We start from the raw sequence: 26,869 nt of genomic DNA on the forward strand, positions 1-26,869 counted from the left end.
TTTTCCCCACCCCCTTTTTTTGGGCAATGTATCTTTGTATACCTCCAATACATACTTGACAAAACAAACAAATAAAATAAATACTCTCTTTGCAGGGAGCACCGAAGGCATCCCAGAGGCCAGGCTCTTTCCCTTCTCGTATCCGCCTTTCCTCCCCTCCCTTCGACGTCCGGCCCCTTTCTCCCACCGCCTCCCCTTTCCTTCCTAGTTCAGCTCCGCCCAGCTCCGCATCCTTCATTCCTTCTGCAAACTGCCAAAGTGTTTTATTTCCACCACCCCCACTTTTCTTTGGCTTGCTTTCCACCCTCCCCCCCGGCCCTACCCCTCCCCATAAGTTGCTGGAAGGAAGGAAGGAAGGAGCGCAGCATCCCGGGAGAAGACCTGGTGGGTTTCTTCTTTCGTTCAGTTCCCCTCTCTTTCCTTCCTCCCCCCCCCCTCCTGTTGCAAACCGAAATGAAACTGGGGTTGGGAAGGACCGATGCCCTGATAAACTGAAGTTACTGTATTTATTTTTCTTCCTGCTTCTCCCACCGGAAAAGATTGGGTGAGCGGGATGCCAGCAGTCGAGAAAACTTTTATCTTCCCGGTTTGCTAGCTTTGTTCGGGACTTCTTTTTTTTAAAATCCTTCTGCTGCTGCCTCAAAAGTTTCTTTGCACATCTGGATCTGCGTGCCCGGGTGAGCAAGGAAAGGGAAAATCATTTATATTTGACTTCTCCAAACAAAAAGCCAATACCTTTGGAAGAGAGGGGCAAAAAAAGAAGCTATTTCTATTTTTCTGGAGTTTTTTTTTAAAGAATGGCGAGAGACCCTTTTTTTAAAAATTGATTTTTTATTCCTCCACACACACACACACCCCGGGCAGCAGGAGAGAATTGTCCAGCCTGTCAACCCAGGAAGAAGACGGACTGAAGAGTTATATATACATATTTTTCCAAAGCCTTAAGGAGGAAAAAAAAGAAAGAACATCTCCGCGTGTTGCCTGATTTCAACCAGATGGCAGACTGGTTGTAAAGAGCACGAAAACCGAGAAAGCAGAAAAGGAAGAGGGGGAATAAAGGAAGAAAGAAAGAAAAGGAGAAGAAGGGAGGGGTGGAGGAGAAAGAGCCCCTCCGCCTGGTTTCCGAGATGGGCCCTGCCATCTGTACCCGGAGACAGAAGGGGCTCTTGCAAACGGGCTTTTGCGTCTTGGCCCTCGCCTGCCTGGGCTCCGGAGTGCTTCTCTACAACCACCTCCAGGAGAAGGTGAAGTCGGCCGAAAGCTCAGCCTCCAAATTCAAGCAGCAACAGGAAGCCCTGTCGGCCCAGCTGCAAGGTGAGGGGGGGGGGGATGGGGGTTGAGGGGTGTGAGGTTTTTTTTTGGGGGGGGGGGTGCTGTTATGTTTCCTCCCCCCCCCCCAAAAGGATCCATCTGCCGGGAAGTCCCGTCCCTCCCTGTCCCTCCCTGCTTTGGCTGCTTTCCCTGGTTTGAGCAACTATGGTCTCTTTGCCAAAGTGGGATGAAGTCAGAGCTCCAGGGCTCCCAGGTTTCCCAAGCCAGGCAGTCCTGGGGTTACTTGTGAGTAGGGATTTTCCCAGGTGAGGAGGGTCAGCTTGACATCTTCTCTCTCTCCCCTCCCCACTCCCCTGACCCAGGGATCTCCTGCTAGGAGGTCAAGACTCTCTGCTGCAAAGTTTGACCTGGGCTTGTGGAGGGAGGGAAGGAAAGATGCATAGACAGAGGGGAGGAAGGAGGGAGAGAGAGGAGGAAGGAAGGAAGAGGGAGAAGGAAAGAAAATGCATAGATAGAGGGAAGGAAGTAGGGAGAGTGGAGGAGGGAGGAAACTGAAAGAAGGAAGCAAGGAAGGAAGGATGTATAGATAGAGGGAAGGAAGGAGAGGGAGAGGAGGAGGGAGGAAACTGATAGAAGGAAGGAAAATGCATAGATAGAGGGAAGGAAGGAGGAAGAGAAAGAAAGGAACACAGAGAAGGAAGGAAATGCATAGGTAAGAAGGGAGGGAGAGGAGGAGGAAGGAAGCAGAGAAGGAAGGAAAAATGCATAGAGAGAAGGAAGGAGGAAGGAAGAGGAGGGAGGGAGGGAAACAGAAAGAAAGAAGGAATAATGCAAATAAGAGGGGAGGAAGGAGAGGAGGAAGCAAACAGAGAGAAGGAAGGAAAATGCATAGAGGGAAGGGAGGGAAAATGCATAGATACCAGTAGAGGGAAGGAAGGAGAGGGAAGGAGGGAGAGAAAGAGGAAGCAAGGAAACGGAAGGAAGGAAAAATGGATAGGTAAGAGGGAAGGAAGGAAGGAAATAGAGGAAGACATGGAGGGAGGCAAAAGGAAGGAAAGAAGGAGAGGGAAGGGGGAAAGAAAGGAAGGAAGCAGGAAGGAAGGAAAAGAAATGGAGGGAGGGAAAGAAATAGAGGAAGGAAGTGAGAGAAAGAGGAAGGAAGAACAGGAGGGAAGGAGAGGAAGGAAGGAAAAAGAAAAATGGAGGGAGGGAGGAAGGAAAGGAGGGAGCCACTTTGGGGAATTGCTTCCCAGCCCCACCCCCCTTTCAGTTTTCAAGGACTCTGAAAGAAAAGTGAAAGCAGAACCAAAGGATAAAGCCATTGGGAAGAGAAAATTTAGGGCATATCCCTGATATCAGAAAAATCAGAGACAGTCCAAAGGTTTGTCTAGGTCAATTTTTGTCCACGTCATTGAATGAGACAAAATGAGGGTGATTAAGAAGATGAAAAGAGCGGTGGTACCATTTTGATCCCCATCATGACTGAACTGATAAGTCCTCGGCTTACGACTAAAAATAAGCCCAGCATTTTCCACTGCTAAAGCAAGATACTTAATGATTGAGTTTTGACCTGTTTTACCACCTTTCTTGCCCCCGTCATTAAGTGAATCATCTCAGAAGGTCGTGACCCTGAGACACGGCAACCGTCATAAGTATGTACCAGTTGCTCAGTGTTTGAATGTCGATCGTGTGACCACGGGGAAATTATGCAGAGAAAAGTGGTCATAAGGGGTTTTTTTTCAGTGTCTTCAGTGTTTTGTTTTTTTTCAGTAAAGAAATGGTTGTAAAATGTGGACTAGATCCAATAATCCACAAGGAAGGATGTCTTCCCACCTGGCATGGCTTAACGGGATCCCGAAGTCCCGTTTAATTATCATTTTAAGCACCTGGTGGTGCCCTTTTCAAAATTTCAGGCTTAAAACTATCTAGCGGAGCCACCACCTACTTCGCAGACCCTGAATCAGTGATAATAATAATAATAATAATAATAATAATAATAATAATAATAATTTATTAGATTTGTATGTCGCCCCTCTCCGAAGACACGGAGCGGCTCACAACAATAATAAACAATGTAGACAAATCTAATACATAAAAACTATCTAAAAACCCTTTAGATAAGCGAACCTTTTTTCCCATGGGTGCCAAAAGTGCATGCTTGTGTGCTATCACACATGCACAAGTGCCCACACCCATAATTCAATGGCTGGGGAGGGTAAAAACAGTCTCCCTCTCGAGGCCCTCTGGAAGCCAGAAATGGCCCATTTTCCAACTTGTGGTGGGCCCAGTAGACCCATTTTTTGCCCTCCCCAGGCTCTGGAGGCTTCCCTGGAGCATGGAGAAGGCAAAAATGCCCTCCCCCATTTCCCTGGAGGCCCTCTGTAAGCCAGAAATGCCCTCCCATAGCTTCAGTTTGAGCCAAACATCAACTGGCCAGCATACACATGCACATTGGAGCTGAGCTAGGGCAATGGCTCGCATGCCAGCAGATAGGTTCCCCATCACTGCCCTAAATGGTGGTTCATTGCAATTTGATAGCTGGGTTTATGCCATACGTGCAGCTGAACAATGGAAGAGGTAACATGTTGGCCTGGTTCCCACAACGTGGCAAGGCAAACTGTGGATTGTGTTTAAATTTGGTGAAGTCAGAGGTGTGTCGTACAGCAGGGTTAAGGCAATTAGGCAAACCTAGCCTTATTGGGAGCCAATTCTACAGTTTTTAATCTGTCGGCTGGTGGAAAGAGGATTTCCTACTGTCTCCAAATCACTTCCTGTCTGTAATTTTAAGCTATCTTCACCTGTGTGGTTGTGGCTCTTATTGTTATATGGAAGGCTTATGAGGGTGATACATTATTATATGGAAGGCTTGTTTCTGCCCATTAGCCGAATTGCAATATTATGGGTTGTGGTGGTGGTGGTAAATAGGATTTCTGCCATCTTCTCTCACCTTCCACAAAAATATGTTGCTGCAAGAGGTTGGCCTGCATTTCATTTGATGCCATGAGAACTAGAAACGTGAGCTGGATTTTTGAAATCTCATCATGCTCCAGCTGAGAATATTGTACGTTTCCCTAGTTGTAAGGAATTTGAGAACAGCAGGAAGGTGTCAAAGGCAGGCATTAGAGATACTGTAGGCATCAAAAAGTGTAGAGGGATTATTGAGTCACCTTTCGATCATTCCAAGAAAGAGGACTAGAAACTTGTTGCCAGAGAGTAAACCCTGGAGACATGCAATTTGAGAAGGGTTGTGGTAAAGGCAGCAGGCTAGGAACTGGTAAACCCTGATTTCTAATCCTGCCTTAGCTATGAAAGCCAGCTGGGTGACTGTAGGCCAGTTAATCTCTCTCAGCCCAGTCCAGCCCACCTTACTTACTTACTTACTTACTTACTTACTTACTTACTTACTAATTAATTAATTAATTAATTAATTAGAGTTGGAAGGGACCTTGTGGGTCATCTAGTCCAATCCCCTCACAGGGTGATTGTTGTTTTGAAGAAAACGGGAGGAAAAAGGAGTAGTTAGATAAGTCTACACAAGAACACATATGTCTACAAGGGGGCAAAATCTGAGGTGAGTTGGAGGAAAGATCAGAAGCAACATGAGAAAATATTCTTTTACTAGAAGAGTAGTAGATGCTTGGAACAAACTTCCAGAAGATGTGGTTAGGCAAATCCACAGTAACTGAATTTAAACATGCTTGAGATAAACATGTATCCATCCTAAGATAAAATACTGTACAGGAAATAGTATAAGGGCAGACTAGGTGGACCATGAGGTCTTTTTCTGCTGTCAATCTTCTATGTTTCTATGTCGGCTGAGTTTTTCATTAAAAAAAAAGATAAAGATGCAGTATAAATATACATAAATGAAAATAAATCCGAGATTGCAAAGCTATATTACATGCCACTTTTCTTTTGTCTCCTCCAACATGCCAAAATTTAAAAAAGAAATCTCCCCCCTCCCCCAAAAAAGGAAGCGGTTTTCTGAAAATCACAGCCTTCTCTAGATGCAAACGCACACGTGTTCCAGCTCTGAAAATCCTTGTGATCCGTTGCTTGTGTGTGTGTGTGTGTGTTTCAGCCTGCTGGCTTGTGTGGTATTTTTTAAATGTTTGCTTGCTTGGCATAGCACTTGGCTCTCAGCTCAGAAATCCTGGCCTCGTGCCCGTTCCAAGTAATTTTGGTGGAAGAGCCTGGCCTGCTTTTCCGAGCTGGCAATTATTTCCTAGAATAGATCTGCAAAGAAGCGGGGACCCTCCAAAGCCTTTTCCTGATCCAGTTGGGCTTGAGCGAAAATCCCAGTCCCAAGATCCCTTGCAGCAGAACCAGCCACCAGTTAACAGTTTGCCTATAAACTGGATTTTTCCAACACTACAATGCTTTTTTTTGTGTGTGTCTCGTGCAAGGCAGAAAACCCGAGTTAACAAAACAGTTGCGTCCACCTCATTGGGCCAGTGCCAAAAGAAAGCAATCACATTACCGCTTCAAAGGATGGCCTCATTCATCCACAATGTTTTTTTTTCCAAGGCTGAGCTCACACAACATGACAGCAACAGCACTTAAGACTTATATACCACTTCACAGTGCTTTCCAGCGCTCCCTAGGGGGCGGTGAAAATATTTACTGACCTCTCACATCCTGGACACAAAGTGTTTCAACTCCCACCCTCAAAATGTCACTACAGAGAACTGCACACTAAGATAACTAGACAGTTTTTCCCCCTGAACACCATCACTATACTAAGCAATTTATTCCCCCAACTCTGTCAAACTACTCACTAAGTCTGCACTTCTATTTCTACTAGTTTCTTCTCATCATTCCTATCATCCTTTTCCTCCCACTTAGGACTGTATGACTGTAACTTGTTGCTTGTATCCTAAGATTTTTATTAATATTGATTGTTTCTTCATTGCTTGTTTGATCCCTATGGCAATCATTAAGTATTGTACCACATGATTCTTGAGAAATATATTTTTCTTTTATGTACACTGAGAGCATCTGCACCAAAGACAAATTCCTTGTGTGTCCAGTCACACTTGGCCAATAAAGAATTCTATTCTATTCTATTCTAGGCAGTTTATATCTAGGTTCCAACAATCTACTCACCTTGGAAAGACGAAAGGTTGACTCAACCTCGATCCTGTTGGGATCGAACTCCTGTCGGTGGGCAGAGTCAGCCTACAATGCCACATTCTAACCATTGTGCCACCAAGGCTCACAAATTCAGATCACAAATGAAGCAACTCCTTTGTTAACCTGGTCTAGCCTGGTATGATGTAATGCTGAAGTTGGGGGAAAGAGGAGATGAAAATGCAATTCCAGCTTTAAAGCAAGGGGGGGGGGTATCTCAAAGTAAACCCCCCCCCCCCATCCACAGGGAAAACCTGCCTGTTCTAATGATGAAGGCACCAGGCTAAAAAAAAGGGAGGCAGTGAGTGTGAGTCCTGCTTTAGCCTTAAGCTGGGTGACATTAGCAGGGGTGGGCAGCCGGCAGGACAGAGTGGAACGCAGTTCCACTGGCGGAAATGAAGATACGTGCGCAGCTCCAGCTGATCGGCGGCTGTCACTTGCTGGATTACTGGTCTCAGCTTGGCTCTCTTTTTTCCCCTGCTGCTGCTGTTGCTGCCTTTGCGCTCCTTGCTTTTTTCCTCTTTCCTCCTTCCTGGCCTCGGCCGAGCTTCCCTCTCTCCTGCCCGGCTCCCCTCCAGCCTCACGGGGCCACCTTCTACCTGAGGTGCAAGCAGAAGGCGTGGGTGGAAGTGGCACTGGCAGCATTTATGTTTCTGGCAGCACCCGTTCGCCTAACTACGCAGCCTGAGGTGGGAGGCGACCCAGGAAGGAAAGTGTGGGAAACGCAAAGCAAATTGTCACCCCAACGAGAGACACTGGTTAGGTTGTAAGTCGAGGATTTAACGGTTCACTTGAATGATGATGATCGTTCAAGCCACTCCACCTGGTCACATGGCTGGCAAGCCACTCCTACCAAGTTGCATGACCTTTAAGCCACACCCACAAAATAAGTCACACCCACAGCATGGCAGTAAAAATTTTGGCTGCCCGTTACTGGACATTAGTATGTAGTTCTAAAGAAGCCATGCAATACCAATCCGCCCCGAGTTTTCAGAGAAGGGCGGCATACAAATCTAATAAATAATAATGATAATAATAATAATAATAATAATAATAATAATAATAATAATTCAGGTTGGATGGAGACTGTAGATATAGGAATATTTTGAGCATTTTTCAATGTTAAAGAAAAAAAATTGATGCATTTTGGCTCCTGTGTGTTTCTAGTCCTTAGTGTGCTGCTGCCAAATATTCTCTGAAAGGTCAGATCTGATCCAACCGTTCTGTTCCCCTGTCAGACTATCAAAATTTGATCAGTTTAAATATTTTTTTTAAAAAACCCAACTTTGTAGAACGCCCAACTCCCTTTTCAAACTTACAAAACGCCATTGTTAAAGATCCAGGTTTTGAAAAGAGGCCTTGGTCTCCTTTGATTGAGTGGATGGAAAAAGAATAACAACAAGAAGGAAGCCGTCTCCCGTTTTTTAAAAAAACTCGAAAGGTAAAAAGCAACAATTTCCAGCACCACATGCAATTTTTAAGCTTGGCTGAGGACAGGGGCTTTTGTGTTAGGCCGCCATCTAATTTCAGACTGAATCGGGCAGTGCTTGCCAAAGTCAACTTCCCATTTCATTTTATGCGCCGTTGACTCATTGTCCACCCTCTTAGCAACCACATTGATAAGATCTGTCCAGTAATCTGGTCTTCCAAAGGTGACCTATCAACATCGTAAGTCAACATCTCTTCAAAAACATCCCCACAGTTTGGCTGTTATTTGCTGGCAAAAATTCAGGGCGCAAAACAAAACATAAAGGCTAAAAGACATTCTAAGCTAAAATACTAAACTAAAAATACAGCCCAGATTTAATCAACTAGAGCAGTGTTTCCCAACCTTGGCAACTTGAAGATATTTGGACTTCAACTCCCAGAATTCCCCAGCCAGCGAATGCTTCCAAATATCTTCAAGTTGCCAAGGTTGGGAAACACTGAACTAGAGCAATTCTGAACATGGTTTCTTAATCTAATGAGTCAAATTTTATATTCTTTCACAGTTCCTTCGCTTTGAATAAGCAGAATATTGGAGCAGTTCTGGTCATAGTTCCCTCTAAGCTGAGCAGTGAGCAATCGCTCACTTAAAAATCATCATCAACTCAGAGTTTTCCAAACCTGCCCAGAAGCCGAGAGGGAAAGAGTGAGAGGGAAGGAGAGAGAGAGGAAGAGAGAGAAACAGATAGAAAAAGAGGAAGGAAAAGAAAAAGAAAAAGAATGGGAGTAAGGAAGAGAGAAAGAAAACCAAAATCTAGTTTGAAACTAGCTCAACTATTTAAGTGGCATTTTGATATTGATAGAGTTGCCCTATTATGAGCTCAGTTATAGACAGTACAGTATTTTATTTTGAAATTCTCTGAGGCAAAACAGGGTGGGTTTTTTAATTTGTTTGTTTATTTATTTATTTATTATTTCTGTGCCGCCCAGTCCCAAAGGGACTGCCGCTCAGACACTATATTTTTCTGCCCACCCCCCCAAAAAATTAGAGGGAACACTGGTTCTGGTGCAGTTATTTTTAAAAAAAATCAACCTCATCACTATGTTAGCATATTAAAATTTGGAACCTTAATTGCTATGTGACAGGAAGGAATAATAATTCATTATTCATAAAGTTATACTATTTACTGAATTTGATGGATGGAAATTTCCTGCAATCCATGTTCTGGGGCAAACTGAACCCAATGTAAATGGATTTGGGTGTTTTTATTTTTTAAAAAGAACTCTAAATGTGTGAATGTTACAGATTGTATTTTGCTTGGAATGCAGAAAAGGAGACAATAGAACAAGAAGGAATAACAAGTAGGGTAGTATGAGAAACTAGAGCTACAATAAAACAACACAAATAGAAATGGGAAAAGAAATTAAATTGATCTACAATTAATATTAATAGATTCAATGCACGAAGAAAAAGAAGCAAAATTTTCATAAAACTATTATATCTTGATACAGATATACTGTAATATTATTATAAGAAGTCCACACCAAAAATAGTTATGCAAACTATTGGAAAATAAAGAAAGGAATATACAGATGCACCAAATTCAAATTAATATGAATTTTACAATAAAATACACAAAAATAATAGTAGAATTACAATTTGAAGAATTTCACATAATTGGAAATTTTAATGTAATAGCAGATATCAAAAGGGACAATAAAACTCATTAAAAAACTAAGAAAACATTACCCAAACCGTTTTCTGAACCTGCATTAGAATGTAATTTACGAAAAGTGTAAATATTAATTTGTTAGATATACATATATATGAATGCATATAGAAATGGAAAAAGCAAAATGTATTAAAGAAATCCATAAAAGAGATATATGATACATACAAAATATAGTATTGACCAGAAAGTAGATATCCATAGAAAAAACACATATAAAATATAAATTATAAATATACAGTATCTGAAAATATTTATAGCATAGGTATACAACATTTTGTGAACTGATCTTGAGCTATAATGAAAATGTGACCTAGGATTCCTACCATTTTATGTTTGTATGTTATGTAATGTTTTTTGTGTATATAAAATTAAAAAGAATAAGAACTCTAACTGTGTGAATGTACAGATCATATTTTGTTTGTTATTATAAGTATTTCTCTTCCCCCCCCCCAACTTGATTGCAGTTGTTTACGAACACAGATCCAGGCTTGAACGATCCTTGCAGAAAGAACGCAGTGAGCACAAGAAAACAAAAGAAGGTGGGTTTCCCCATCTCAGATCACGAACACTTCGATAGTTCCAGGGTGCTTTTAATTCTTGACACTTAAAAATCAGACAGAGGTGGGTTCCATGGGCCACGAGGCAGAAATGGGCAGTGAAATCGCACAGGACCAGAATGTCCAGCTCACAAAATATCATCTGTGTCTCTCTAGCACCATGACGGCTAAATTTGTCTGGCACTGAACAATTCATAAGAGAATCTAAGGTGGGTCAACTTGGGCCACTTTGAGACTTGTGGACTCCAACTCCCAGAATTCCCCAGCCAGTTGAAATCCAGAAGTTGACAACCGTTGGATGCCCCCGATCTAAGGGTCGGGATTATCTAAAAAGCTGAGGGGAGAACTGATAGGTTCAAATCCTAAAATTCCAGAGGGGTCGCCCATTATGGGGTGCAACAAAGTAGGTGATGGCCTCGAATAGCTCGCAGGGTTGCAATGAAGACGTGGAAAAGTAGATCAGTCATGAAAATTGTTGCCGCATCGAATGGGTTTTTTTTTTCATGCTACAAAATCTACCCCCACCTGAGCATGTCTGGTATTGGTCAGCTCTATTTGCAGGCGGTGGAACAATAAAAAGCGCAAAAGCAGAGGGTAGAGTCTAGAGTGTAAAGGTGTTAAAACAACTGGAGGAAAGCATTTCTCTTACACAGATAATATCCAGGTGGTTACCAGGAATTGTGTAGGTCTTAAGGGAGGCTTACCTTAAAAAAAAAAAGAATATAAAAAAAAAATCAAGCAGAGATCTCCAACCCAGATTCCTAGCCCTTTCGCTGGAACTTTCGGCTGGGGCGAGGAGTGCGTTTGCCCAGGTTCGCCTGGTGCACCAATTGCGGCCCTATTTGGACAGGGAGTCATTGCTCACAGTCACTCACGCCCTCATCACCTCGAGGTTTGATTACTGCAACGCTCTCTACATGGGGATACCTTTGAAAAGTGTTCGGAAACTTCGGATCGTGCAGAATGCGGCCGCGAGAGCCATCGTGGGGCTTCCTAGATTCGCTCACGTTTCTGCAACACTCCGCGGCCTGCACTGGCTGCCGATCGGTTTCAGGTCACAATTCAAAGTGTTGGTAATGACCTTTAAAGCCCTACATGGCATTGGGCCAGAATACATCCGGAACCGCCTTCTACCGCACGAATCCCAGCGGCCGATAAGGTCCCACAGAGTTGGCCTTCTCCGGGTCCCGTCGACCAAACAATGTCTTCTCTGTGGCGGCCACGGCCCTCTGGAATCAACTCACCCCAGAGATTAGAACGGCCCCCACCCTCCTTGTCTTTCACAAATTACTCAAGACTCACCTTTGTCGCCAGGCATGGGGGAGTTAGGATATTCCTTCCCCTAGACCATTACAAGTTATGTATGGTATGTTTGTTTGTGTGTATGTTTGGTTTTTATAATAAGGGTTTTTAGTTGTTTTATTAAATTGGATTGTTACATTGTTGTTAGCCGCCCCGAGTCTGCGGAGAGGGGCGGCATACAAATCCAATTAATAATAATAATAATAATAATAATAATAATAATAACTGCGATAGTTAAATATTTGTACAGATGAAAGAAGAGAGATAAATCCTTGTTTAGACCAATGAAGGACTCTCCAGCCATTAGTGTAATCATCCTGATTTAGGAAATCATAAAATCCTTTCCTTTAGTTGCAAGATCCCAAAGAACCTAGTCATCAGTTATTTATCCAGGACAAAATTCTGCAGGCAAAATTATTTGTGTCTCAAAGAAAGTTGTTTTGGAGGGTGTACAGTACTACTGTACAGTACTACTGCTGTTGCGTTTTAATGCTGCAATGGTAGTGAACCAACAATTCCATCCTCAAAAGATATATATGGGTGTCTAGTGGATGTGAATAATTGTCTTTAATTCATCATCTACATATCCGTACTAGTGTCCGTACTAATCTTCCATTCAGATTCACTCACTGGGGCCTCCAAGTTCCTTACTAGATGCTCCCAGGAATGCAGTGTATTTCAGTAATTACTCATAAATAGATATTATTAGACTAAAATTTACTTGCTTGGCCAGGAATTTAAAAAAATAGTAGGGACATTCCATCCTATTAACTTCGTAAATCTCTCTGCAAGGTAAACCAGGTTTCGGTAAACCTGCATCTCATCGATTTCTCTGTTCCTTCCTTTTATTTCCTTTTTGTTCTTACAGATTTTTTAGTATACAAACTGGAGGCGCAGGAGGCACTCAATAAAGAAAAGGTGGGTAAAAGGTGGATTCCTTTGGAAGGCATGTGTGTCGGGGTTTTAAGAAAGAGAGAGAGAAGAATTTTAGAGGATCTGTCTGGTTTCCTAGATTTCATTGAATAGTTTCTCTTCCCTTGCTTAGCCAAACTTACTCATGTTCTCAGGACAGGAAACTGGAAAGTTCAGTGTGCAAAACAAACTTATCCAGCCACTATGATCTTTTCATCTTTGTGGCATTACTTGGAAGTCACCCTTAATAAAGACAGAAGGTTCACACAGCGCATAAAAAACGAGTAGTTGCAATTTTACTATGTGCGAAGTTTGATTATTATTTTTTTGAATCCACAAGGGGATCTTAGTATGTTATAGGATTCTTTAGTCTTATTTGCTCAGATGGTGATTTGATGTATTGTGTGAACTTGGGAGGGGTTGATTCGAGAAAACAAGCAAAATTCAGCGTAGGCCATTGAAGCGATGCAAACCCCGCTGGAGAGTTGAGGACGGTGTTTATGTGGGTTTAAGAGAAAGAGACAAGGACGAGATATTTGTAGAGTTAGTTGCAATCATTATTATTGTGATTTTTCTCACCGCAGCAAGATTCTATGAACAGATATGGTTCCTTAAGTTCACAGCACAAGATACTGAAGGTAAGGAGATCCTTCTTCGCCTGGTTTTTATAATTAGTCTGGATAGCTTGTGGCTCTCTAGACATGCACTGGAGAGCGCTTGTCACTGTTCTGACCCAATTCCCCAAACATAAGAAACCTATGATTCCTTAAATGAAACGCCAGCAGCCCTGGCAAAAAGTTTCTCTCATACTGCAGGCTGACAAGTCTGTCTGACAGGGAGATGAATAATTGTCTGTCACATCTATTCATCTCCACCTGCTGCTTTTTATCCCCAGAGCTAGGGTGGGGCTGCGCTAGTAGCAGTGGCTCTTCTGTCCTAAGAACCAGCCCATAGATTTCCACCGCTCTCCTCTCCTCTGCGCATCCGTGCATCAGGCACTGGACCCCAGCTGTTCCTCCTCTTCCTCACCAACCATCTCCAGACCTGAGGGTTGTTGCGGGCTGACGGAGGCTCTGCCTCTGTTTCTCTCTCTCTGATAGCTCCATTCCCTCTTCCCCCTCAAAGCTCTCAGGTTGTCTTGGTGCTGATCCTGACTCCCACATCACCTCCTCCTCTGATTCGGCTGTGGGGGGGTCCGGTATATATGCGTATACATTAGAGGTGGCTTGTGGAACACTGACAACGTATTATAGGTAATCCTAAGGCCACCTCTAGACCTGGGGGCTGTTGGTTCTCCATCCCAGGCTCTGCTTTTGTCTTTCTCTCTGATGGCTCCATTCCTTCTTCCCCCTTGGAGCTCTCAGATTGCCTAGACTCTCATACCTCCTCCTCATCTGATTTGGCTGCTGGAGGAGCTGGTAGCTGATAGGCCACAACAGTCATTATTCAGGACAAATGTAATCCAGCATCTTGTTCCTCAACAGCTCCCAGCATTCGAGTTACCCACAATTCAAAGTTAGATAAGCCAGGTTTTCTTCCAACTCTGCATAAGAACCTAAGAAGAGCCATGCTGAATCGGGCCAAAGCCCATCGAGTCCAGCATTCTGTGTCACACAGTGGCCCGCCAATTGTCCATGGGGATCTTGAGCAGAAAGAGAAGGCAAAACCCTCCCTTTCCCTTTGACCCCCAACAAATGGGACCCAAGGGAATCCTGCCTGCCTCAACCAACATAGAAGCGGCACTTGGACATCCATTTCAATAACCACCAAGGACATCAATCAGAGGACTGATTACTGTCCTGTCTTAGATAAGAACAGGACCCTGTTTCCAACGCTGGACAGCTCAACCACTTTGGGAACAAGGGAGTTTTAAAATCACAGGGTCTGGCTAATGTTGGCAACCCTAATTATCCCTTGCTAATTGCCTCAGATCACGGGGGTGGAGGGTGGGGGAGAGGGTTTGTTGCAGAAACAATGAGGAACGCTGGAGGCAAGGGAAAGCTAGAACGACAAATATTCCTACCTCATTCAATTTAGCCCGCACACACAAATATAAACTCTGTGCCTCAACACACGGAAAGGATCCATGGATGGAAACAAGCCAGGCCAGTAAGAACTCCCCCCCACCCCCATAAATCTCTCCCTCCTGCTGCTCAAGTAAAAGCAGCAATTATTTGGTTTGTAAACTTGGCCATGTTAAGTAGCACTGCGCCATTGCGTCATGCCATCGGGAGTTATCGATTATGTGTCAGCCCGTCGTGATGGAAGAGCTTCTGCAGTCCTGCGTGCATTTTCCCCAAGACTCAACTCGAGGAGAAGAGATTTCAACTCTCCCGGATCGGATCGAGTTGCTAGGCTTAAATTAGAAACCAGCCCCTGAGCCAAATGCCAAATGGGCTCAATTATGTAAATACACATTGAGAGGAAACAAAAACAAGGTGGTTTGGTTCGGTGATAATCCAAAATTCACCAAGCCTGTTACGGAAAATATTTGAATCCTGGTTTTTGAATTTCCCCCCGAAACTGGTTTTTAATTCCTTCCGAATACCCTGTTTAGGGAGGAAATCCTCTCTGGTTGCCTAAATACAGATGGTCCTCAGCTTACGACCACAGTTGAGCCCAGCATTTCTGTGGCTAAGCGAGACATTTGTTAAGTGGGCTTTTTGCTCCATTTTATGACCGGTTGTTTAAGAGAACCACTGCATTGGTTAAGTTAGTGACACGGTTCCTAAGTACCCGGCTTTGCTGGTCAGAAAGTTGCAAAAGGGGAATGGTTGGGACATTGCAACCATTGTAAGTATGAGTCGGTTAGCCAGGCGCCTGAATTTTGCTCATGTGACCATGGGTTGGGGATTTTACCTGCAGCTTGGACTCTGCTTTCCATCTAAACCTGCACGGTTGGATTTAGGAGGAACAGATAAAAATAGGCACCATATATTAGGGAATTTGGGAAGGCAGAAATGAGAATGTTAGAACGTTCACTTCTTTTGGGGGCAGTGGTTCTCAACCTGGGGGTCGGGACCCCTTTGGGGGTCGAATGACCATTTCACAAGGGACGCCTAAGACCGTGGGAAAAGACAAATTTCCCCCAGTGTTAGGAACTAAAGCTTCTATTCTGGCGCCTTGGAACAGATTTTTACAATCCAACCAATCAAGTGTTTACAGTGGGGGTGTCCCTCTGGTCTTTCTGCCAATCAGCTTCAAGCTCTGTTGGGAGAATTGGCGCTAGACTTATGGTTGGGGGTCACTACAACATGACAAACTGTATTACAGTACAGGGTTGTGGCATTAGAAAAATTGAGAATCACTGTTTTAAGGTTTGCTCCAGGGGTGAAATGCTACCAGTTCCCACCCACCTCCCCAACCTCTGCTTTCCATCATCCCAGCCTGCCTCCCCTACTCTCTTTCCCATGGACTGCAGTCCTGCCCTGCTTCCCTGCCTTCCACACAGCCTTCTTGGTGTCCTATTTTATTTTTTCATTTAGTTTAATTTAGTTTAAAAGCCGGGGTGGCGCAGCAGATAGAGTGTAGTACTGCAGGCCACTGAAACTGACTGTAGATCTGTAGGTCAGCGGTTCAAATCTCATCACCAGCTCAAGGTTGGTTCAGCCTTCCATCCTTCTGAGGTGGGTAAAATGAGGACCCGGATTGTGGGGGCAAATATACTGGCTCTATTAAAAATTGTGCTATTGCTAACATGTTGCAAGCTGCCCTGCATCTAAGGAGAAGGGCGGCATTAAAAAACTGAATAATTTAATTTAATTTAATAATTTAATTTAATTTAATTTAATTTAATTTAATTTAATTTAATTTAATTTAATTTAATTAATTTAATTTAATTTAATTTAATTTAATTTAATTTAATTTAATTTATAGGCCGCCCTTCTCCTAGCGGACTCGGGACAGCTTACAACTGTAAAGTCATTACAAAAATTAAAATGCCCCAATACATAAAATCAGAACAGATAGAAAGATTAAAATCCAATAAAACAACACACAAGTCATCACCCAAACATACTAGTGACCGGAGTGGAGAACTATCACTCAATGGCCCCAGGCCTGCCATCTTAAATGTGTTTTCAGCACTTTTCGGAAAGGCGAAGAGAGTGGAGGTGGTATGAATCTCTGGAGGGAGTTGGTTCCAAAGGATCGGGGCCACAACAGAGAAGGCTCTCCCTCGTGGTCCCGCCAGCTGGCATTGTTTGTCCGACAGGACACAGAGCAGGCCAACTCAATGCTACCCAATTGGTCGCTGGGACATATGAGCAGAAGACAGTCCCGTAAATTTTATTCATTTATTTAGTCGATTTTTTATTAATAATAATAATAATTAATACAATTTATTAGACTTGTATGCCACCCTTCTCCTTAGACTCAGGGCAGCTTACAACATGTTAGCAACAGCACTTTTTAACAAAGCCAGCAAATAATCTGGGCCTAAGCCATGTAACACCTTGAATAGTGTTCGGAGACCGATCGGCAGTCAATGCAGCTTGCAGAATGTTGGACTAATATGCAGCCTTCCTGGTGGTCTCCCATGCCTGCTTGCCTTCTGAGGTCAGCGTCCAGCCTGGCCAGTGGGTGGGAGGGTGACTCTTGATGGAGACGCAGCAGCTGCTATGGAACATCCCGGTCACATGATCACCAAGCTATGCCCACCATAACACACCCGCAGAACCGGTAGAGAAAATGGTTATATTTCACCCCTGTTTTGCTCCCATGTTGTTGTTTTTTTTAATTTGGATTTGACTCTGCTTCCCAGAACCAGCACGAAGAAGTCAGGAAGCAGCTTCTGGACCTGCAGCTGCAACACAATGGACTGAAACTGGAGCATCGCAAGGTGGCGGAGACCCACAACCAGAAATACTCCCAGCTGCAACGGGAGAAGGACAATGAGGTGGTGGGATTACAAGGTGGGGAGGACATGAAGGATGTGCCCCAGGCTCTGAACTGAGCCCAGGGTTGCGAGGGGAATGCCTCCCTTAAAGAAGGCGAGGAGGAGGGGGGGGTGAAAGAAGGAAGAGAACGCCCTTTAACAGAACTGAATTGAATTTCCAGACACTGTTTATAAACTAAGGGAGGAAAGCAAACTACTTCGGAAAGCCCACCAGGATGTTCACTCGCAGCTCCTCAACGCGCAGGTAACGTGATGCTCGCTTCTCCGCAAAAACCCCTGGCCCTGTCTGGAGGAGCTGAACCTCAGCATTGATGGTTCACAGCCAGCATAGCTAAAAGCTAGAAAGATGGGTCTCCCTTAACATAACAACTGCTCCCAAAGTGGTAGATGGGCAGGGGTGGGCTACTGCCCGGACCAGGGTGGGGGGACGCAGTGGGGTAGCAAAAATGGAGCTCCACCCCAGAGTACCCAATTTGCACTGAAAGATGTTGAAAGAAAATGCCAGGCATCCTCTTTGGGCAACCTCTGCATTCTTCCCGAAAGCGTTTCAAAACCCCAAAGCCGGTGATTATGCTACGAACAAATGTGTCTAGGAAAAGTATAAGGAGATAAGATCTGGAATTAATTCTATGCGATCTGGGTTTCTGCCTCCCCCGCTCCTTTCCGAATGGCTATCTTATTCTCTAGAACAGAGGTCTTCACAGCTGGCTGGAGAATTCTAGGAGTTGAAATTCACAAGTCTTAAAGTTGTCAAGTTTGGGGACCCCTGCCCTAGAAAATAAAATAAATAATGCTTTAAACCTAATGTTTTGCCAGAAACCTTGAGTTTGTTTGGGAATCTTCAGGAAGGAGGGTTAAGATTGTTATGTGGAATGGAGCATTTTGGGATGTTCACTTAGGCTGTGAAAGTAGCAAGGAACACTTTAGATTGTTGCTTTTGAGTAAATGATTATTTTGTGAGTGGCCATTTTAATCATGAGTCTACGGAGAGGGGCGGCATACAAATCCAATAAATGAATGAATGAATAAACTTTATGACAATGCTCAAAATGTGTTTTCAAAATTCTAAGTGAGATGTTTCTGTAATTTTACTGTTCTATAGCTGCTCATTTCCAGGATGTGGGTGAATTCGATGTCCTGCTTGTTTTGAAGTCCGCATTGAGGTTCTTGGAAAATCCTTGGTCAAATCACATGATTGTCAAGCCACTCCCACCTGGTCATATGGCTGGCAAGCTACTCCTATCCGGTCACATGATCATCAAGCCACACCCACAAATTAAGCCACGCCCACAGTGTGGCAGTAAAAATTTTGGTAGCCTTTCACTGCAGATGGGCTAACATGGGACACTTTAAAGGAAAGGTCGCTTTAAAGGGGTTTAACCTGGGGAACTCACTGCCACTGGATATCGAGACTTTTTCCAGTATTTAGAGGAATATGGGGAGGAAAGACAGATCAAGGACAACTCAGCAGGGCCCTGGGGAACGTCTATAGGGGAACAGGTAAGAAGAAAAACGGATCGGTCTCAGCACCTTTGCTCCCTGATCCGATCAAATAGGCCTCTTCTTGTCGAAGATCTAAAGCTTTGGGAATTTTGCGGATCTTTGCTCTCCCTCCAGGTTCAGATGGAAGAGTTCCGAAAACTCAAGGAAACCCTTCAGAAGATGCCGAGTTTCAAGGATGCAGGAATAGCCAAAGAGCAGCATTATGGTCAGCCCCCGGGGTCAAGCGTGTTCCAGCTTGTTAGACCAAAGGTACAATATTGCAGTCCTAAGTTCCCCTTCCAAAGGTTTGGCCTCTTGCTTTGAAATGCCAGGGAAAATGCCAGACTGGCCTCAGGTTCTTTCTTGTAAAACCTCTCTGGGCTTGTTCTCTAAGCCTGGTATTGTTGTTTGAATAAGCAAAGAATTAGACTAAAGCAACACACCCTTCTGTTTGTCCACTGGCCCATCCACCCAAATCGCTTGGGAGGCAGTTTGTATGAAATTGCAGCTGACTAGGTTGATCAAGTCAGTTTGGAGGAGAACAAATCCATGTTGTAAGAAAACGGTTCAGACTCAAAGAGGTTAAAATCCTGTGCTGGCCGCTAGCAAATTCCAGGAACAGCCGTTCAGTCAATCTGGGGCCAGGGTCCTCCAGATGTTTGCCAGAGTTGAAATCAGCTGGGAAACCATCTAAGGCTGGGGTGGGGGGGAAGAACTGACTTATCTCCAGTTTTTGCCTGCTTCATTTCAAGGAGGTGAAGGTTCAAGGCTGGCCTAAAGAGAAACCAACCAACTAAGTCCATATTTTTCCAGATGTATTTTCTCTCCCCTGATATAATCTCCCTTCCTGGAACTCTGTAAGAGACATCCTGGTGGCCTGTAATCTTCTTGTTTCATTGGCAATTCCCCCCCCCCCCCACACACACACTATGTTTATTTGGGGGAGAATTTGTAAGGCAGGAAACATGTCACTGTAATAAACAAACGGAAGATGATGGGGAGGTTATTTAGCAAACCTGAGCTCATTGTAAATTTGGCAGAGGCATCAAGGTGAGTTATGAGGCTCAAGAATTGTGCTAGAAAAGGGAACAGAAGCCAGAGGAATTCCTTAAGGGCTAATATCATGGGGGTTCTAACATCTTGCCCTGGTTAGTAGCCGAGTCCATCAATTTCATTCCATATTTTAGAAGACATCTTTCTTCAAATCTGAATTCTTTAGGGAGCCAAAACACGATCAGCAGGACTGGGGAAACCCAGAGGTTTAGAACAGTAGCAACAATGAGAAGAGCTCACCGAAATTCAGTCAAAGAGCTTAAAATTGGATTTGATTCACTGGCACTGGAAAAGGAGAATGGAACTGAGTTTTATGGAGGACGTGTTTGCTGCAGGGACACTCTATCATGTCAACACTTGGTGGTTATTTTCCTTGTTTCTGGACAGGCTTTCTCAAGTCTACTTTATGCTCCCCTTTCTAGGCTTCCAAGGATGATGGCATTAAAGCACCTCCGAGACCCCAGGACCAAGTGGCCATTCCGGCTGGGAACTCTTTCGCCATCCCACCCCCTGGGGTCAAACGTCAAGGAGAAGAGAACGTGGTGCATGAAAACCATGTTTCACACAACGATAACCGAGACGGAGCACAGGGGGATGTGCCGTTTGGTCAACTGGCCCCACCAAAGGAGGTTAATATGGCCTTTGCAGCTCAGCCGCTGGTCCGGCACAAAGATGTACCCATGATTCGTTACACCCGGATGATGAATAGCGTTCAGAACCAGGTGAGAATATTCATATGCTTTTGGTCCAAACATAAATGGATTGAATGAATGCGGATAGATAAAATTTGCAGAAGTCTAGTTGAGTGGGCTAACAAAGTCAAGTAAATCAAGTAAGACGTCATCAGCACCATGGACAGCTTCTGGTAGATTCTGCTAAGCTAGCATCCTTCCACACCCTGCTTCTCTAGAAGACAAGTGGAGCCTGAGAAATTGAGGACATTTTGGGGTAACATTTATGCCTCCAGAAAGTTTTTCATGTGAATATGGGGCCCCTTGATACCATTCCAAGGTGGCTGGTTGAATAAAAAACATCTTCAGTAAAGGTAAAACCTCTTTGGAGTTGTGCGCTCAACGGGTTGAGTCTTTGGGGCCACCGTATGGAAATGATTTGATGAGGTCTTCTTTGATAAGAGCCCTAGAGTTTTGCTCAAGGTCTTCTATCTAGATCTGGCTCTTTGTGGCTTTGGAAATAATTTAAATGAGTTTGATTCAATCAATGTTAACACCCGTAGATTCCATGCAAATAATGGGAAAATGATTTGATCCCTCTTGAGTTCATTTTTAAATAATAATGACAACAAAATTGGAAGGGACTTTGGAGGTCTTCTAGTCCAACCCCCTGCTTAGGCAGGAAACCCTACTTCAGACAAATGATTATCCAACATCTGCTTAAGAACTTCCAGTATTGGGGCATTCAAAACTTCCAGAGGCAAGCTGTTCCACTGGTTAACTGTTCTGACTGTCAGGAAATTTCTCCTTAGTTCTAAGTTACTTCTCTCCTCATTTAGTTTCCACCCATTGCCTTTTATTCTACCCTCAGGTGCTTTGGAGAATAGCTTGACTCCTTCTTTGTGGCAACCCATGAGATATTGGAAGGCTGCTATCATGTCTTCCCTGGTCCTTCTTTTCACTAAACAAGACATGCCCAGTTCCTGCAACCGTTCTTCATATGTTTTAGCCTCCAGTCCCCTAATCAGCTTTGTCGCTCTTCTCTGCACTTTTTCTAGAGCACTTTTTCTTCCTTCAAGGGAGGGGAGGTAATCATTGATCTAGAATCTTTCTGACAAGTAAGAATTAAGTCTAAACACCACACAGCCATGGTTTCTTCTTCTACTCTCTTTTTTCACTACAGGATCCAGAAGCAGAACAGAACATGCAGGAGCAACAGGGCCACCCAGAAGCATTTGAACCCAGGCTCAAGCTCCCAGCTGCTTCTGAGGAAGGAGGGCTTTTGGAGGAAAAGCAAGACCAACGGATCCAGAGGTATTTTGCTATTTCTGCACTGAAGGGCCCAGACCGGCTATGAAACAACATGTCCCACCTAACAGGTTTATTTATTTATTTATTGGATTTATATACCGCTCCTCTCCGAGGACTCGGGGCAGCTCACCGAGGTTAGACTAGAATTTTATTGGCCAAGTGTGATTGGATACATAAGGAATTTGTCTTGGTGCATCTGCTCTCAGTGTACATAAAAGAAAAGATAAGGTCGTCAAGAAGGTCGCTCTAGCTTTTAATTTGCAAGCCACCACCAACCTGTGCAAAAGAGCATCTTTGCACACTGAAGATCCTTTGGATTTTTCCTGGTGCACCCTGCCCAAGTCAGTAAACTCATTCATGCATTATGCTAAGGATTATTTTGAGAACACACCACAAGTCAGATAGACTTGGCTAATTTGGAAAGTCAACAGCCACGGCTTACATATCAGACGTGTGGATTTACGCAATACAGACAAGTCCTTGACTTACAACAGCTCCTTTAATGACCATTCCAAGTTACAACGGCGCTGGAAAAATAACAACTTATGACCATTTTTCATCCAACCATTGCACCTTCCCTATAGCCACGTGGTCAGAATTCAGACACTGGGCACCTGATTCATATTTATGACAGTTGCAGTGTCCCGGGGGGCTCATGTGATCCCCTTTTGCAACCTTCTGACTAGCTATGACCTTCAGATTACCTATGGCAGTGTTTCCCAACCTTTTTTGAGCCGCGGCACATTATTCACATTTTCAAAATCCTGGGGAACATTGAGGGGGGGGGCGCAAAAAAGTTTGGACAAAAAAAATCTCTCTTTCTCCCTTTCGCTCTATTTCTCTCTCCCTCCCTCTTTCTCTCCCTCCCTCTTTCTCTCCCTCCCTCTTTCTCTCTCTCTCCATCCCTTTCTTTCTCCCTTCCTTCCTCTCTCTTTTGCTCTTTCTCTCTCCCTCCTTCCCCCCTCTTGCTGTCTTTCTTTCTTTCCTTTCTTTCTCTCTCTCATTCTGTCTCTCTTGCTATCTCTTTCTTTCTCTCTTCCTTCCTCTCTCTTTTGCTCTTTCTCTCTCCCTCCTTCCCCCTCTTGCTGTCTCTTTCTTTCTTTCTTTCTTTCTTTCTTTCTCTTTCTCTCTCTCATTCTGTCTCTCTTGCTATCTCTTTCTTTCTCTCTTCCTTCCTTCCTCTCTCTTTGGCTCTCTTTCTCTCTCCCTCCTTCCCCCCTCTTGCTGTCTCTTTCTTTCTTTCTCTTTCTCTCTCTCTCTCATTCTGTCTCTCTTGCTATCTCTTTCTCTCTCTTCCTTTCTTTCTCTCTCTTGTTCTCTCTCTTCCTTCTCTGCGGAGGCCGGCAAAGCTTTTCCGGGTAGACTGGTTGGGGGATAGGGCGCACGCGCGCACGCACCCCCGACGTTCCAAAGAACCTTCTCCGACCTCCGCTGTGAGAAGGTTTTCTCCGAGCGCTCGCCGGAGGAGCTGGAGAAAGGGGCAGATCGAGCGGGCGGGCGGGCGTCAGCGGCGAGAAGCCAGGGGCGCGAGGGGAACGGAGGCACTGGGGGATGGGGGCAGCCGCGGCGCCGGCCTCCACACTTTCATCGCTCCCCACCCCAAACTCCAACGCCCAGCTCCTTGCGCGGCACTGGCATTGCCGGCTTCTACCTGGTGCTGCCAGGGAATCTCCAGCTGGGCAGGGCTCTCCTTAAGCTCTCCTTTTTCCCTAGGAGCTTGGCGGCACACCTGGCTGTGTCTCGCTGCACACTAGTGTGCCGCGGCACACCGGTTGGGAAACGCTGACCTACGGGACCATTTCCTGCCTCATGCACCTCAGCGACTGGCTAGGTCCCACAGAGTTGTCCTTCTCCAGGTCCCATCGGCCAGACAATGTCGTCTGGCAGAGCCTAGAGGAAGAGCCTCTAGGGCCATGAGCGACGAGATTGTCTCCAGCTGATGTTGTGAATGACTGAATTGAATGAATGGGAATGACTGCATAAGGGTTTTTTAGGATTTTATAAGTATTCTTTTTTAATATGAATTAGATTTCTTTGCATATATTGTTTTCATTATGTTGTACGCCGCCCTGAGTCGCTTCAAGAAGGGCGGCATGGAAATCTAATAAATAAATAAATAATAAATAAAATAAAATTGAAGGGGGAAGTCACTTAACCATGTGACTGACTTGACGATTGCAGGGCTTTGCTTAACAATGGTGGCATGAAATGTCATAAAATTGGGCAAAACTCGCTTAACAATTGTCTCGCTTGGAAGCAGCAACGTTGGGCTCAGCTGCGGTCATAAACAGAGGATCAACCGTACACTAAGTTACAAACAAGAAATCTGCATTGCGGTTTACTATGCTATGTGACCTGATTGTTAACCCCGGGCAAGAACAGACAAACAGTTTGACTCAAACATGAAATGTAAAAATTAGGGGAATAATCATTTTCCCAGATATTGCTCTCCTTCTTCAAGATCAGCTCTAAGTTTGTATCTCTGCAGCTCTGCCTTCTTTTCACTTAAGAGTTCTCCCCTCGAGCCGCTGCCAAGATGCAACGCAATGTTCATGAAGACTGCAACTATCCATGATATTAAAAATAAACCAGCCAAAAAGACAGGATCGGAGAGTGAGCTGACTTGACGTCTGCGTTCTGACTTGGTATTTGGGTTCACAGAAGGATTGGAACCCATCTTCTTTCTCCTTCTCCAACGAGTCTTTGATTCCCTTCCCAGAGTATCCGGGGTGAACATCTTCTTGCTCTGTTAGGCACTAAGTGAAGAAATTCAAGAATGTCTTCAATGAGGAAAGCAGAGTGGAAGAGACAGGCAGGGGAAAATATTGTTAGGGTTGGCTGACAACTTAACTTGGCTGTGCAGTGATGCTGGTGTGTGACTTCAGGTGAGCAAAACTGGCAATGCACCACATGCTCCTGGCTGCATTGACCTCAGGATTGGTTCAAATGTCCCTCAATAAGCTGCATTAAGCAGCACTTCCAAACCGCCATGTCCTACTGCTGGCCTCTAATTACACAGCCACCCGTTGCGGAAAAAATACAAGGAGCAATGAAATCCTCACTCCTACCAGTTGTTATTCCCAGATTGTGATAATCAGGAAGCAATGCAGGAATGAAACTAACAAGGCTATAATACATACTTTTCAAACATTCCTGGCCAAAATGCAGGGGATGGAAATAAAAAATCCAGGCCTCGAGGTCTTCGGCACAATGTTGTGATGATTTGCTAGCTAGGTCCAGTTTTTTAACCTTCCATCCATTTGGCTATTTTTGTTAGAACAGAAACATTTCTAGCTCTTGTGTTACATCCGAGAAAGAAACACAAAATTATTTGATTTTGATGCAACAACAACGACGACCAACAAGAACAAAAACCTGAAAATTGAAGATTCTCTCCTGCAAGTACTGTGCTCAGTTGTCCCTGGTTACATTCACATAACATCCTTAACCCATGTCACAGAAGAAGAAGGGAAAAAACCCTAGCAATTGGTATATGTGCAATTATTCTAAATTTGTTATTTTTGAGAAAGGTTTGAATCTGCCCTGTTGGCCGGCTGGTGTTTACAAGGAACCAGAAAATATAGAGGAGCCCAGAAATCCAAAGGCCAATCCTTGTGTGAAAACAGTGCACATTTCTGTGCTCAGGGTTGACAAAAACCTTTTGTCTGAGTGCTGAGGGACCAATTTTGATGTTATTCCATGGAATTATGGAATTATTCGAAGCGTATGGGGAAACAGTGCTTGTAACAGTCATTTTCCTTCGCAGCTGGCAAGAGATGGCCAACAAAGGCAGCTCTCAGATGAACGATGGAAGAGCTCTTCCTTACCTGCAAAGGCATCACCTGGATACCATATCTGAGCAAGGCAGGACAGATGGCAGTCGAGCACAGACGGGAAGAGGGGCGCCACAGCACATCCTCTGGGGAGCTGAAAAAAGAGGAACAGGGACTGGAGACCTGCACGCAGGTAAGGCTGAAGAGGAGGGATTGGACAATATGGTGAGGTTGGTCCCATCGTCAGAGACAAAACATGTAGAGACAAAATTACGTAACATGTCTTCAAGATACAACAGGGCCTGAGATATGTGGGGAAGGTTGAGGTCCTGTTTTATAGTGCTTTGGGTGGACAGGTGGCAAGTGTAGCTCTTGCCCACCTTCACAAGGAACTATCCTCAGACTCAAGGCGAACCAAGATGGAACCTTATCAAGTTTCCAAAGATACCAGAAGTTGAGCTGATTTTAGCGCTTCTTTTGTTATTTTCATATGACACTTTTCTTCAGAGTGGGTACTTGCTCCCGTCTTCAGCTGGGTCTTTACTTCATAGCGAGAAATAGTATAAGGGCAGACTAGATGGACCAGGAGGTCTTTTTCTGCCGTCAATCTTCTATGTTTTTAACTGCTGCTTCGTTCTTCTGCGTGGTAGCCATAGCAGCCTTCAACACGGGGAGCGTAGGGGACAATTGCACTGGTGGGCCAGAAGGTGGAAAAGAGCCAACTGGGAGTTATAAAAGCAGCTCAACTCCTATCGAGAACATTGACCTGGCAGAAAACGGAACAGTCAGAAAGCAAATCTCCTCTGGAATGTGACCAGCACCGGGCAGGTGCCCTAGTTTAAGCTGTACCTGCCCTTGGAAAACGGGGGTTAATTGCTTCACAACAGAGCCAAAAAAACCTTCGGGAACAATGTCACAGGGAGAGCCTTGTGGGAATCCAAATATTGGGTTTCAACTTGGACTCTGTGCTGGAGAAGAGGGGATGCTTTTAACAAAAGGATCTGATTGGAAACTTATTGGGGTGATAGAGAAGGCAAAGTATGACCAATCTGGAGGAAGGATAATATTAATCGACCCGGCTGCTGAATTGGGAGTGTTAGCAAAAAGAACCGACGAAGGGAGGAAGGGAAGGAGGGAAGAAGGTTGTTATATATGCCAGGGGTTTGCTGGATCTTGGGGCCTTCCTCCAATAAAAGCAAAATATCCAAATTTTCTTGACATGTAAAGTGTCTACAATATGATGTGTTATGGGTAGACTGCAGGATTGCAGGCTGACTTGGCCCACGGCCAGGAGTTTGACCCTGAGCGGCTCAAGGTTGACTCAGCCTTCCAACCTTCTGAGGTCAGTAAA

The 26,869-nt window shown here is 44.4% G+C and overlaps 1 protein-coding gene across 2 annotated transcripts in view; it reads left to right on the forward strand.

Moving 5' to 3' along the window:
• Positions 1-274: 274 nt before the first annotated feature.
• Positions 275-26,869, forward strand: part of LOC139171203 (Golgi integral membrane protein 4-like) — a 35,193-nt gene continuing 8,598 nt past the window's right edge. Inside the window, exons 1-10 of one of the 2 annotated variants that reach the window (XM_070759137.1) lie at positions 275-1,314; positions 10,025-10,099; positions 12,288-12,337; positions 12,916-12,969; positions 17,094-17,244; positions 17,390-17,472; positions 18,846-18,980; positions 20,186-20,485; positions 21,618-21,748; positions 25,512-25,711. In XM_070759137.1, the coding sequence (XP_070615238.1) occupies positions 1,128-1,314; positions 10,025-10,099; positions 12,288-12,337; positions 12,916-12,969; positions 17,094-17,244; positions 17,390-17,472; positions 18,846-18,980; positions 20,186-20,485; positions 21,618-21,748; positions 25,512-25,711 (1,366 nt within the window). In that variant the 5' untranslated portion in view covers positions 275-1,127. The remainder of the gene's footprint in view (positions 1,315-10,024; positions 10,100-12,287; positions 12,338-12,915; positions 12,970-17,093; positions 17,245-17,389; positions 17,473-18,845; positions 18,981-20,185; positions 20,486-21,617; positions 21,749-25,511; positions 25,712-26,869) is intronic. The other variant, XR_011559718.1, reaches the window with a different exon arrangement.

Source organism: Erythrolamprus reginae, chromosome 8 (assembly GCF_031021105.1).
Source record: "Erythrolamprus reginae isolate rEryReg1 chromosome 8, rEryReg1.hap1, whole genome shotgun sequence".
NCBI classification, from domain to species: domain Eukaryota; kingdom Metazoa; phylum Chordata; class Lepidosauria; order Squamata; family Dipsadidae; genus Erythrolamprus; species Erythrolamprus reginae.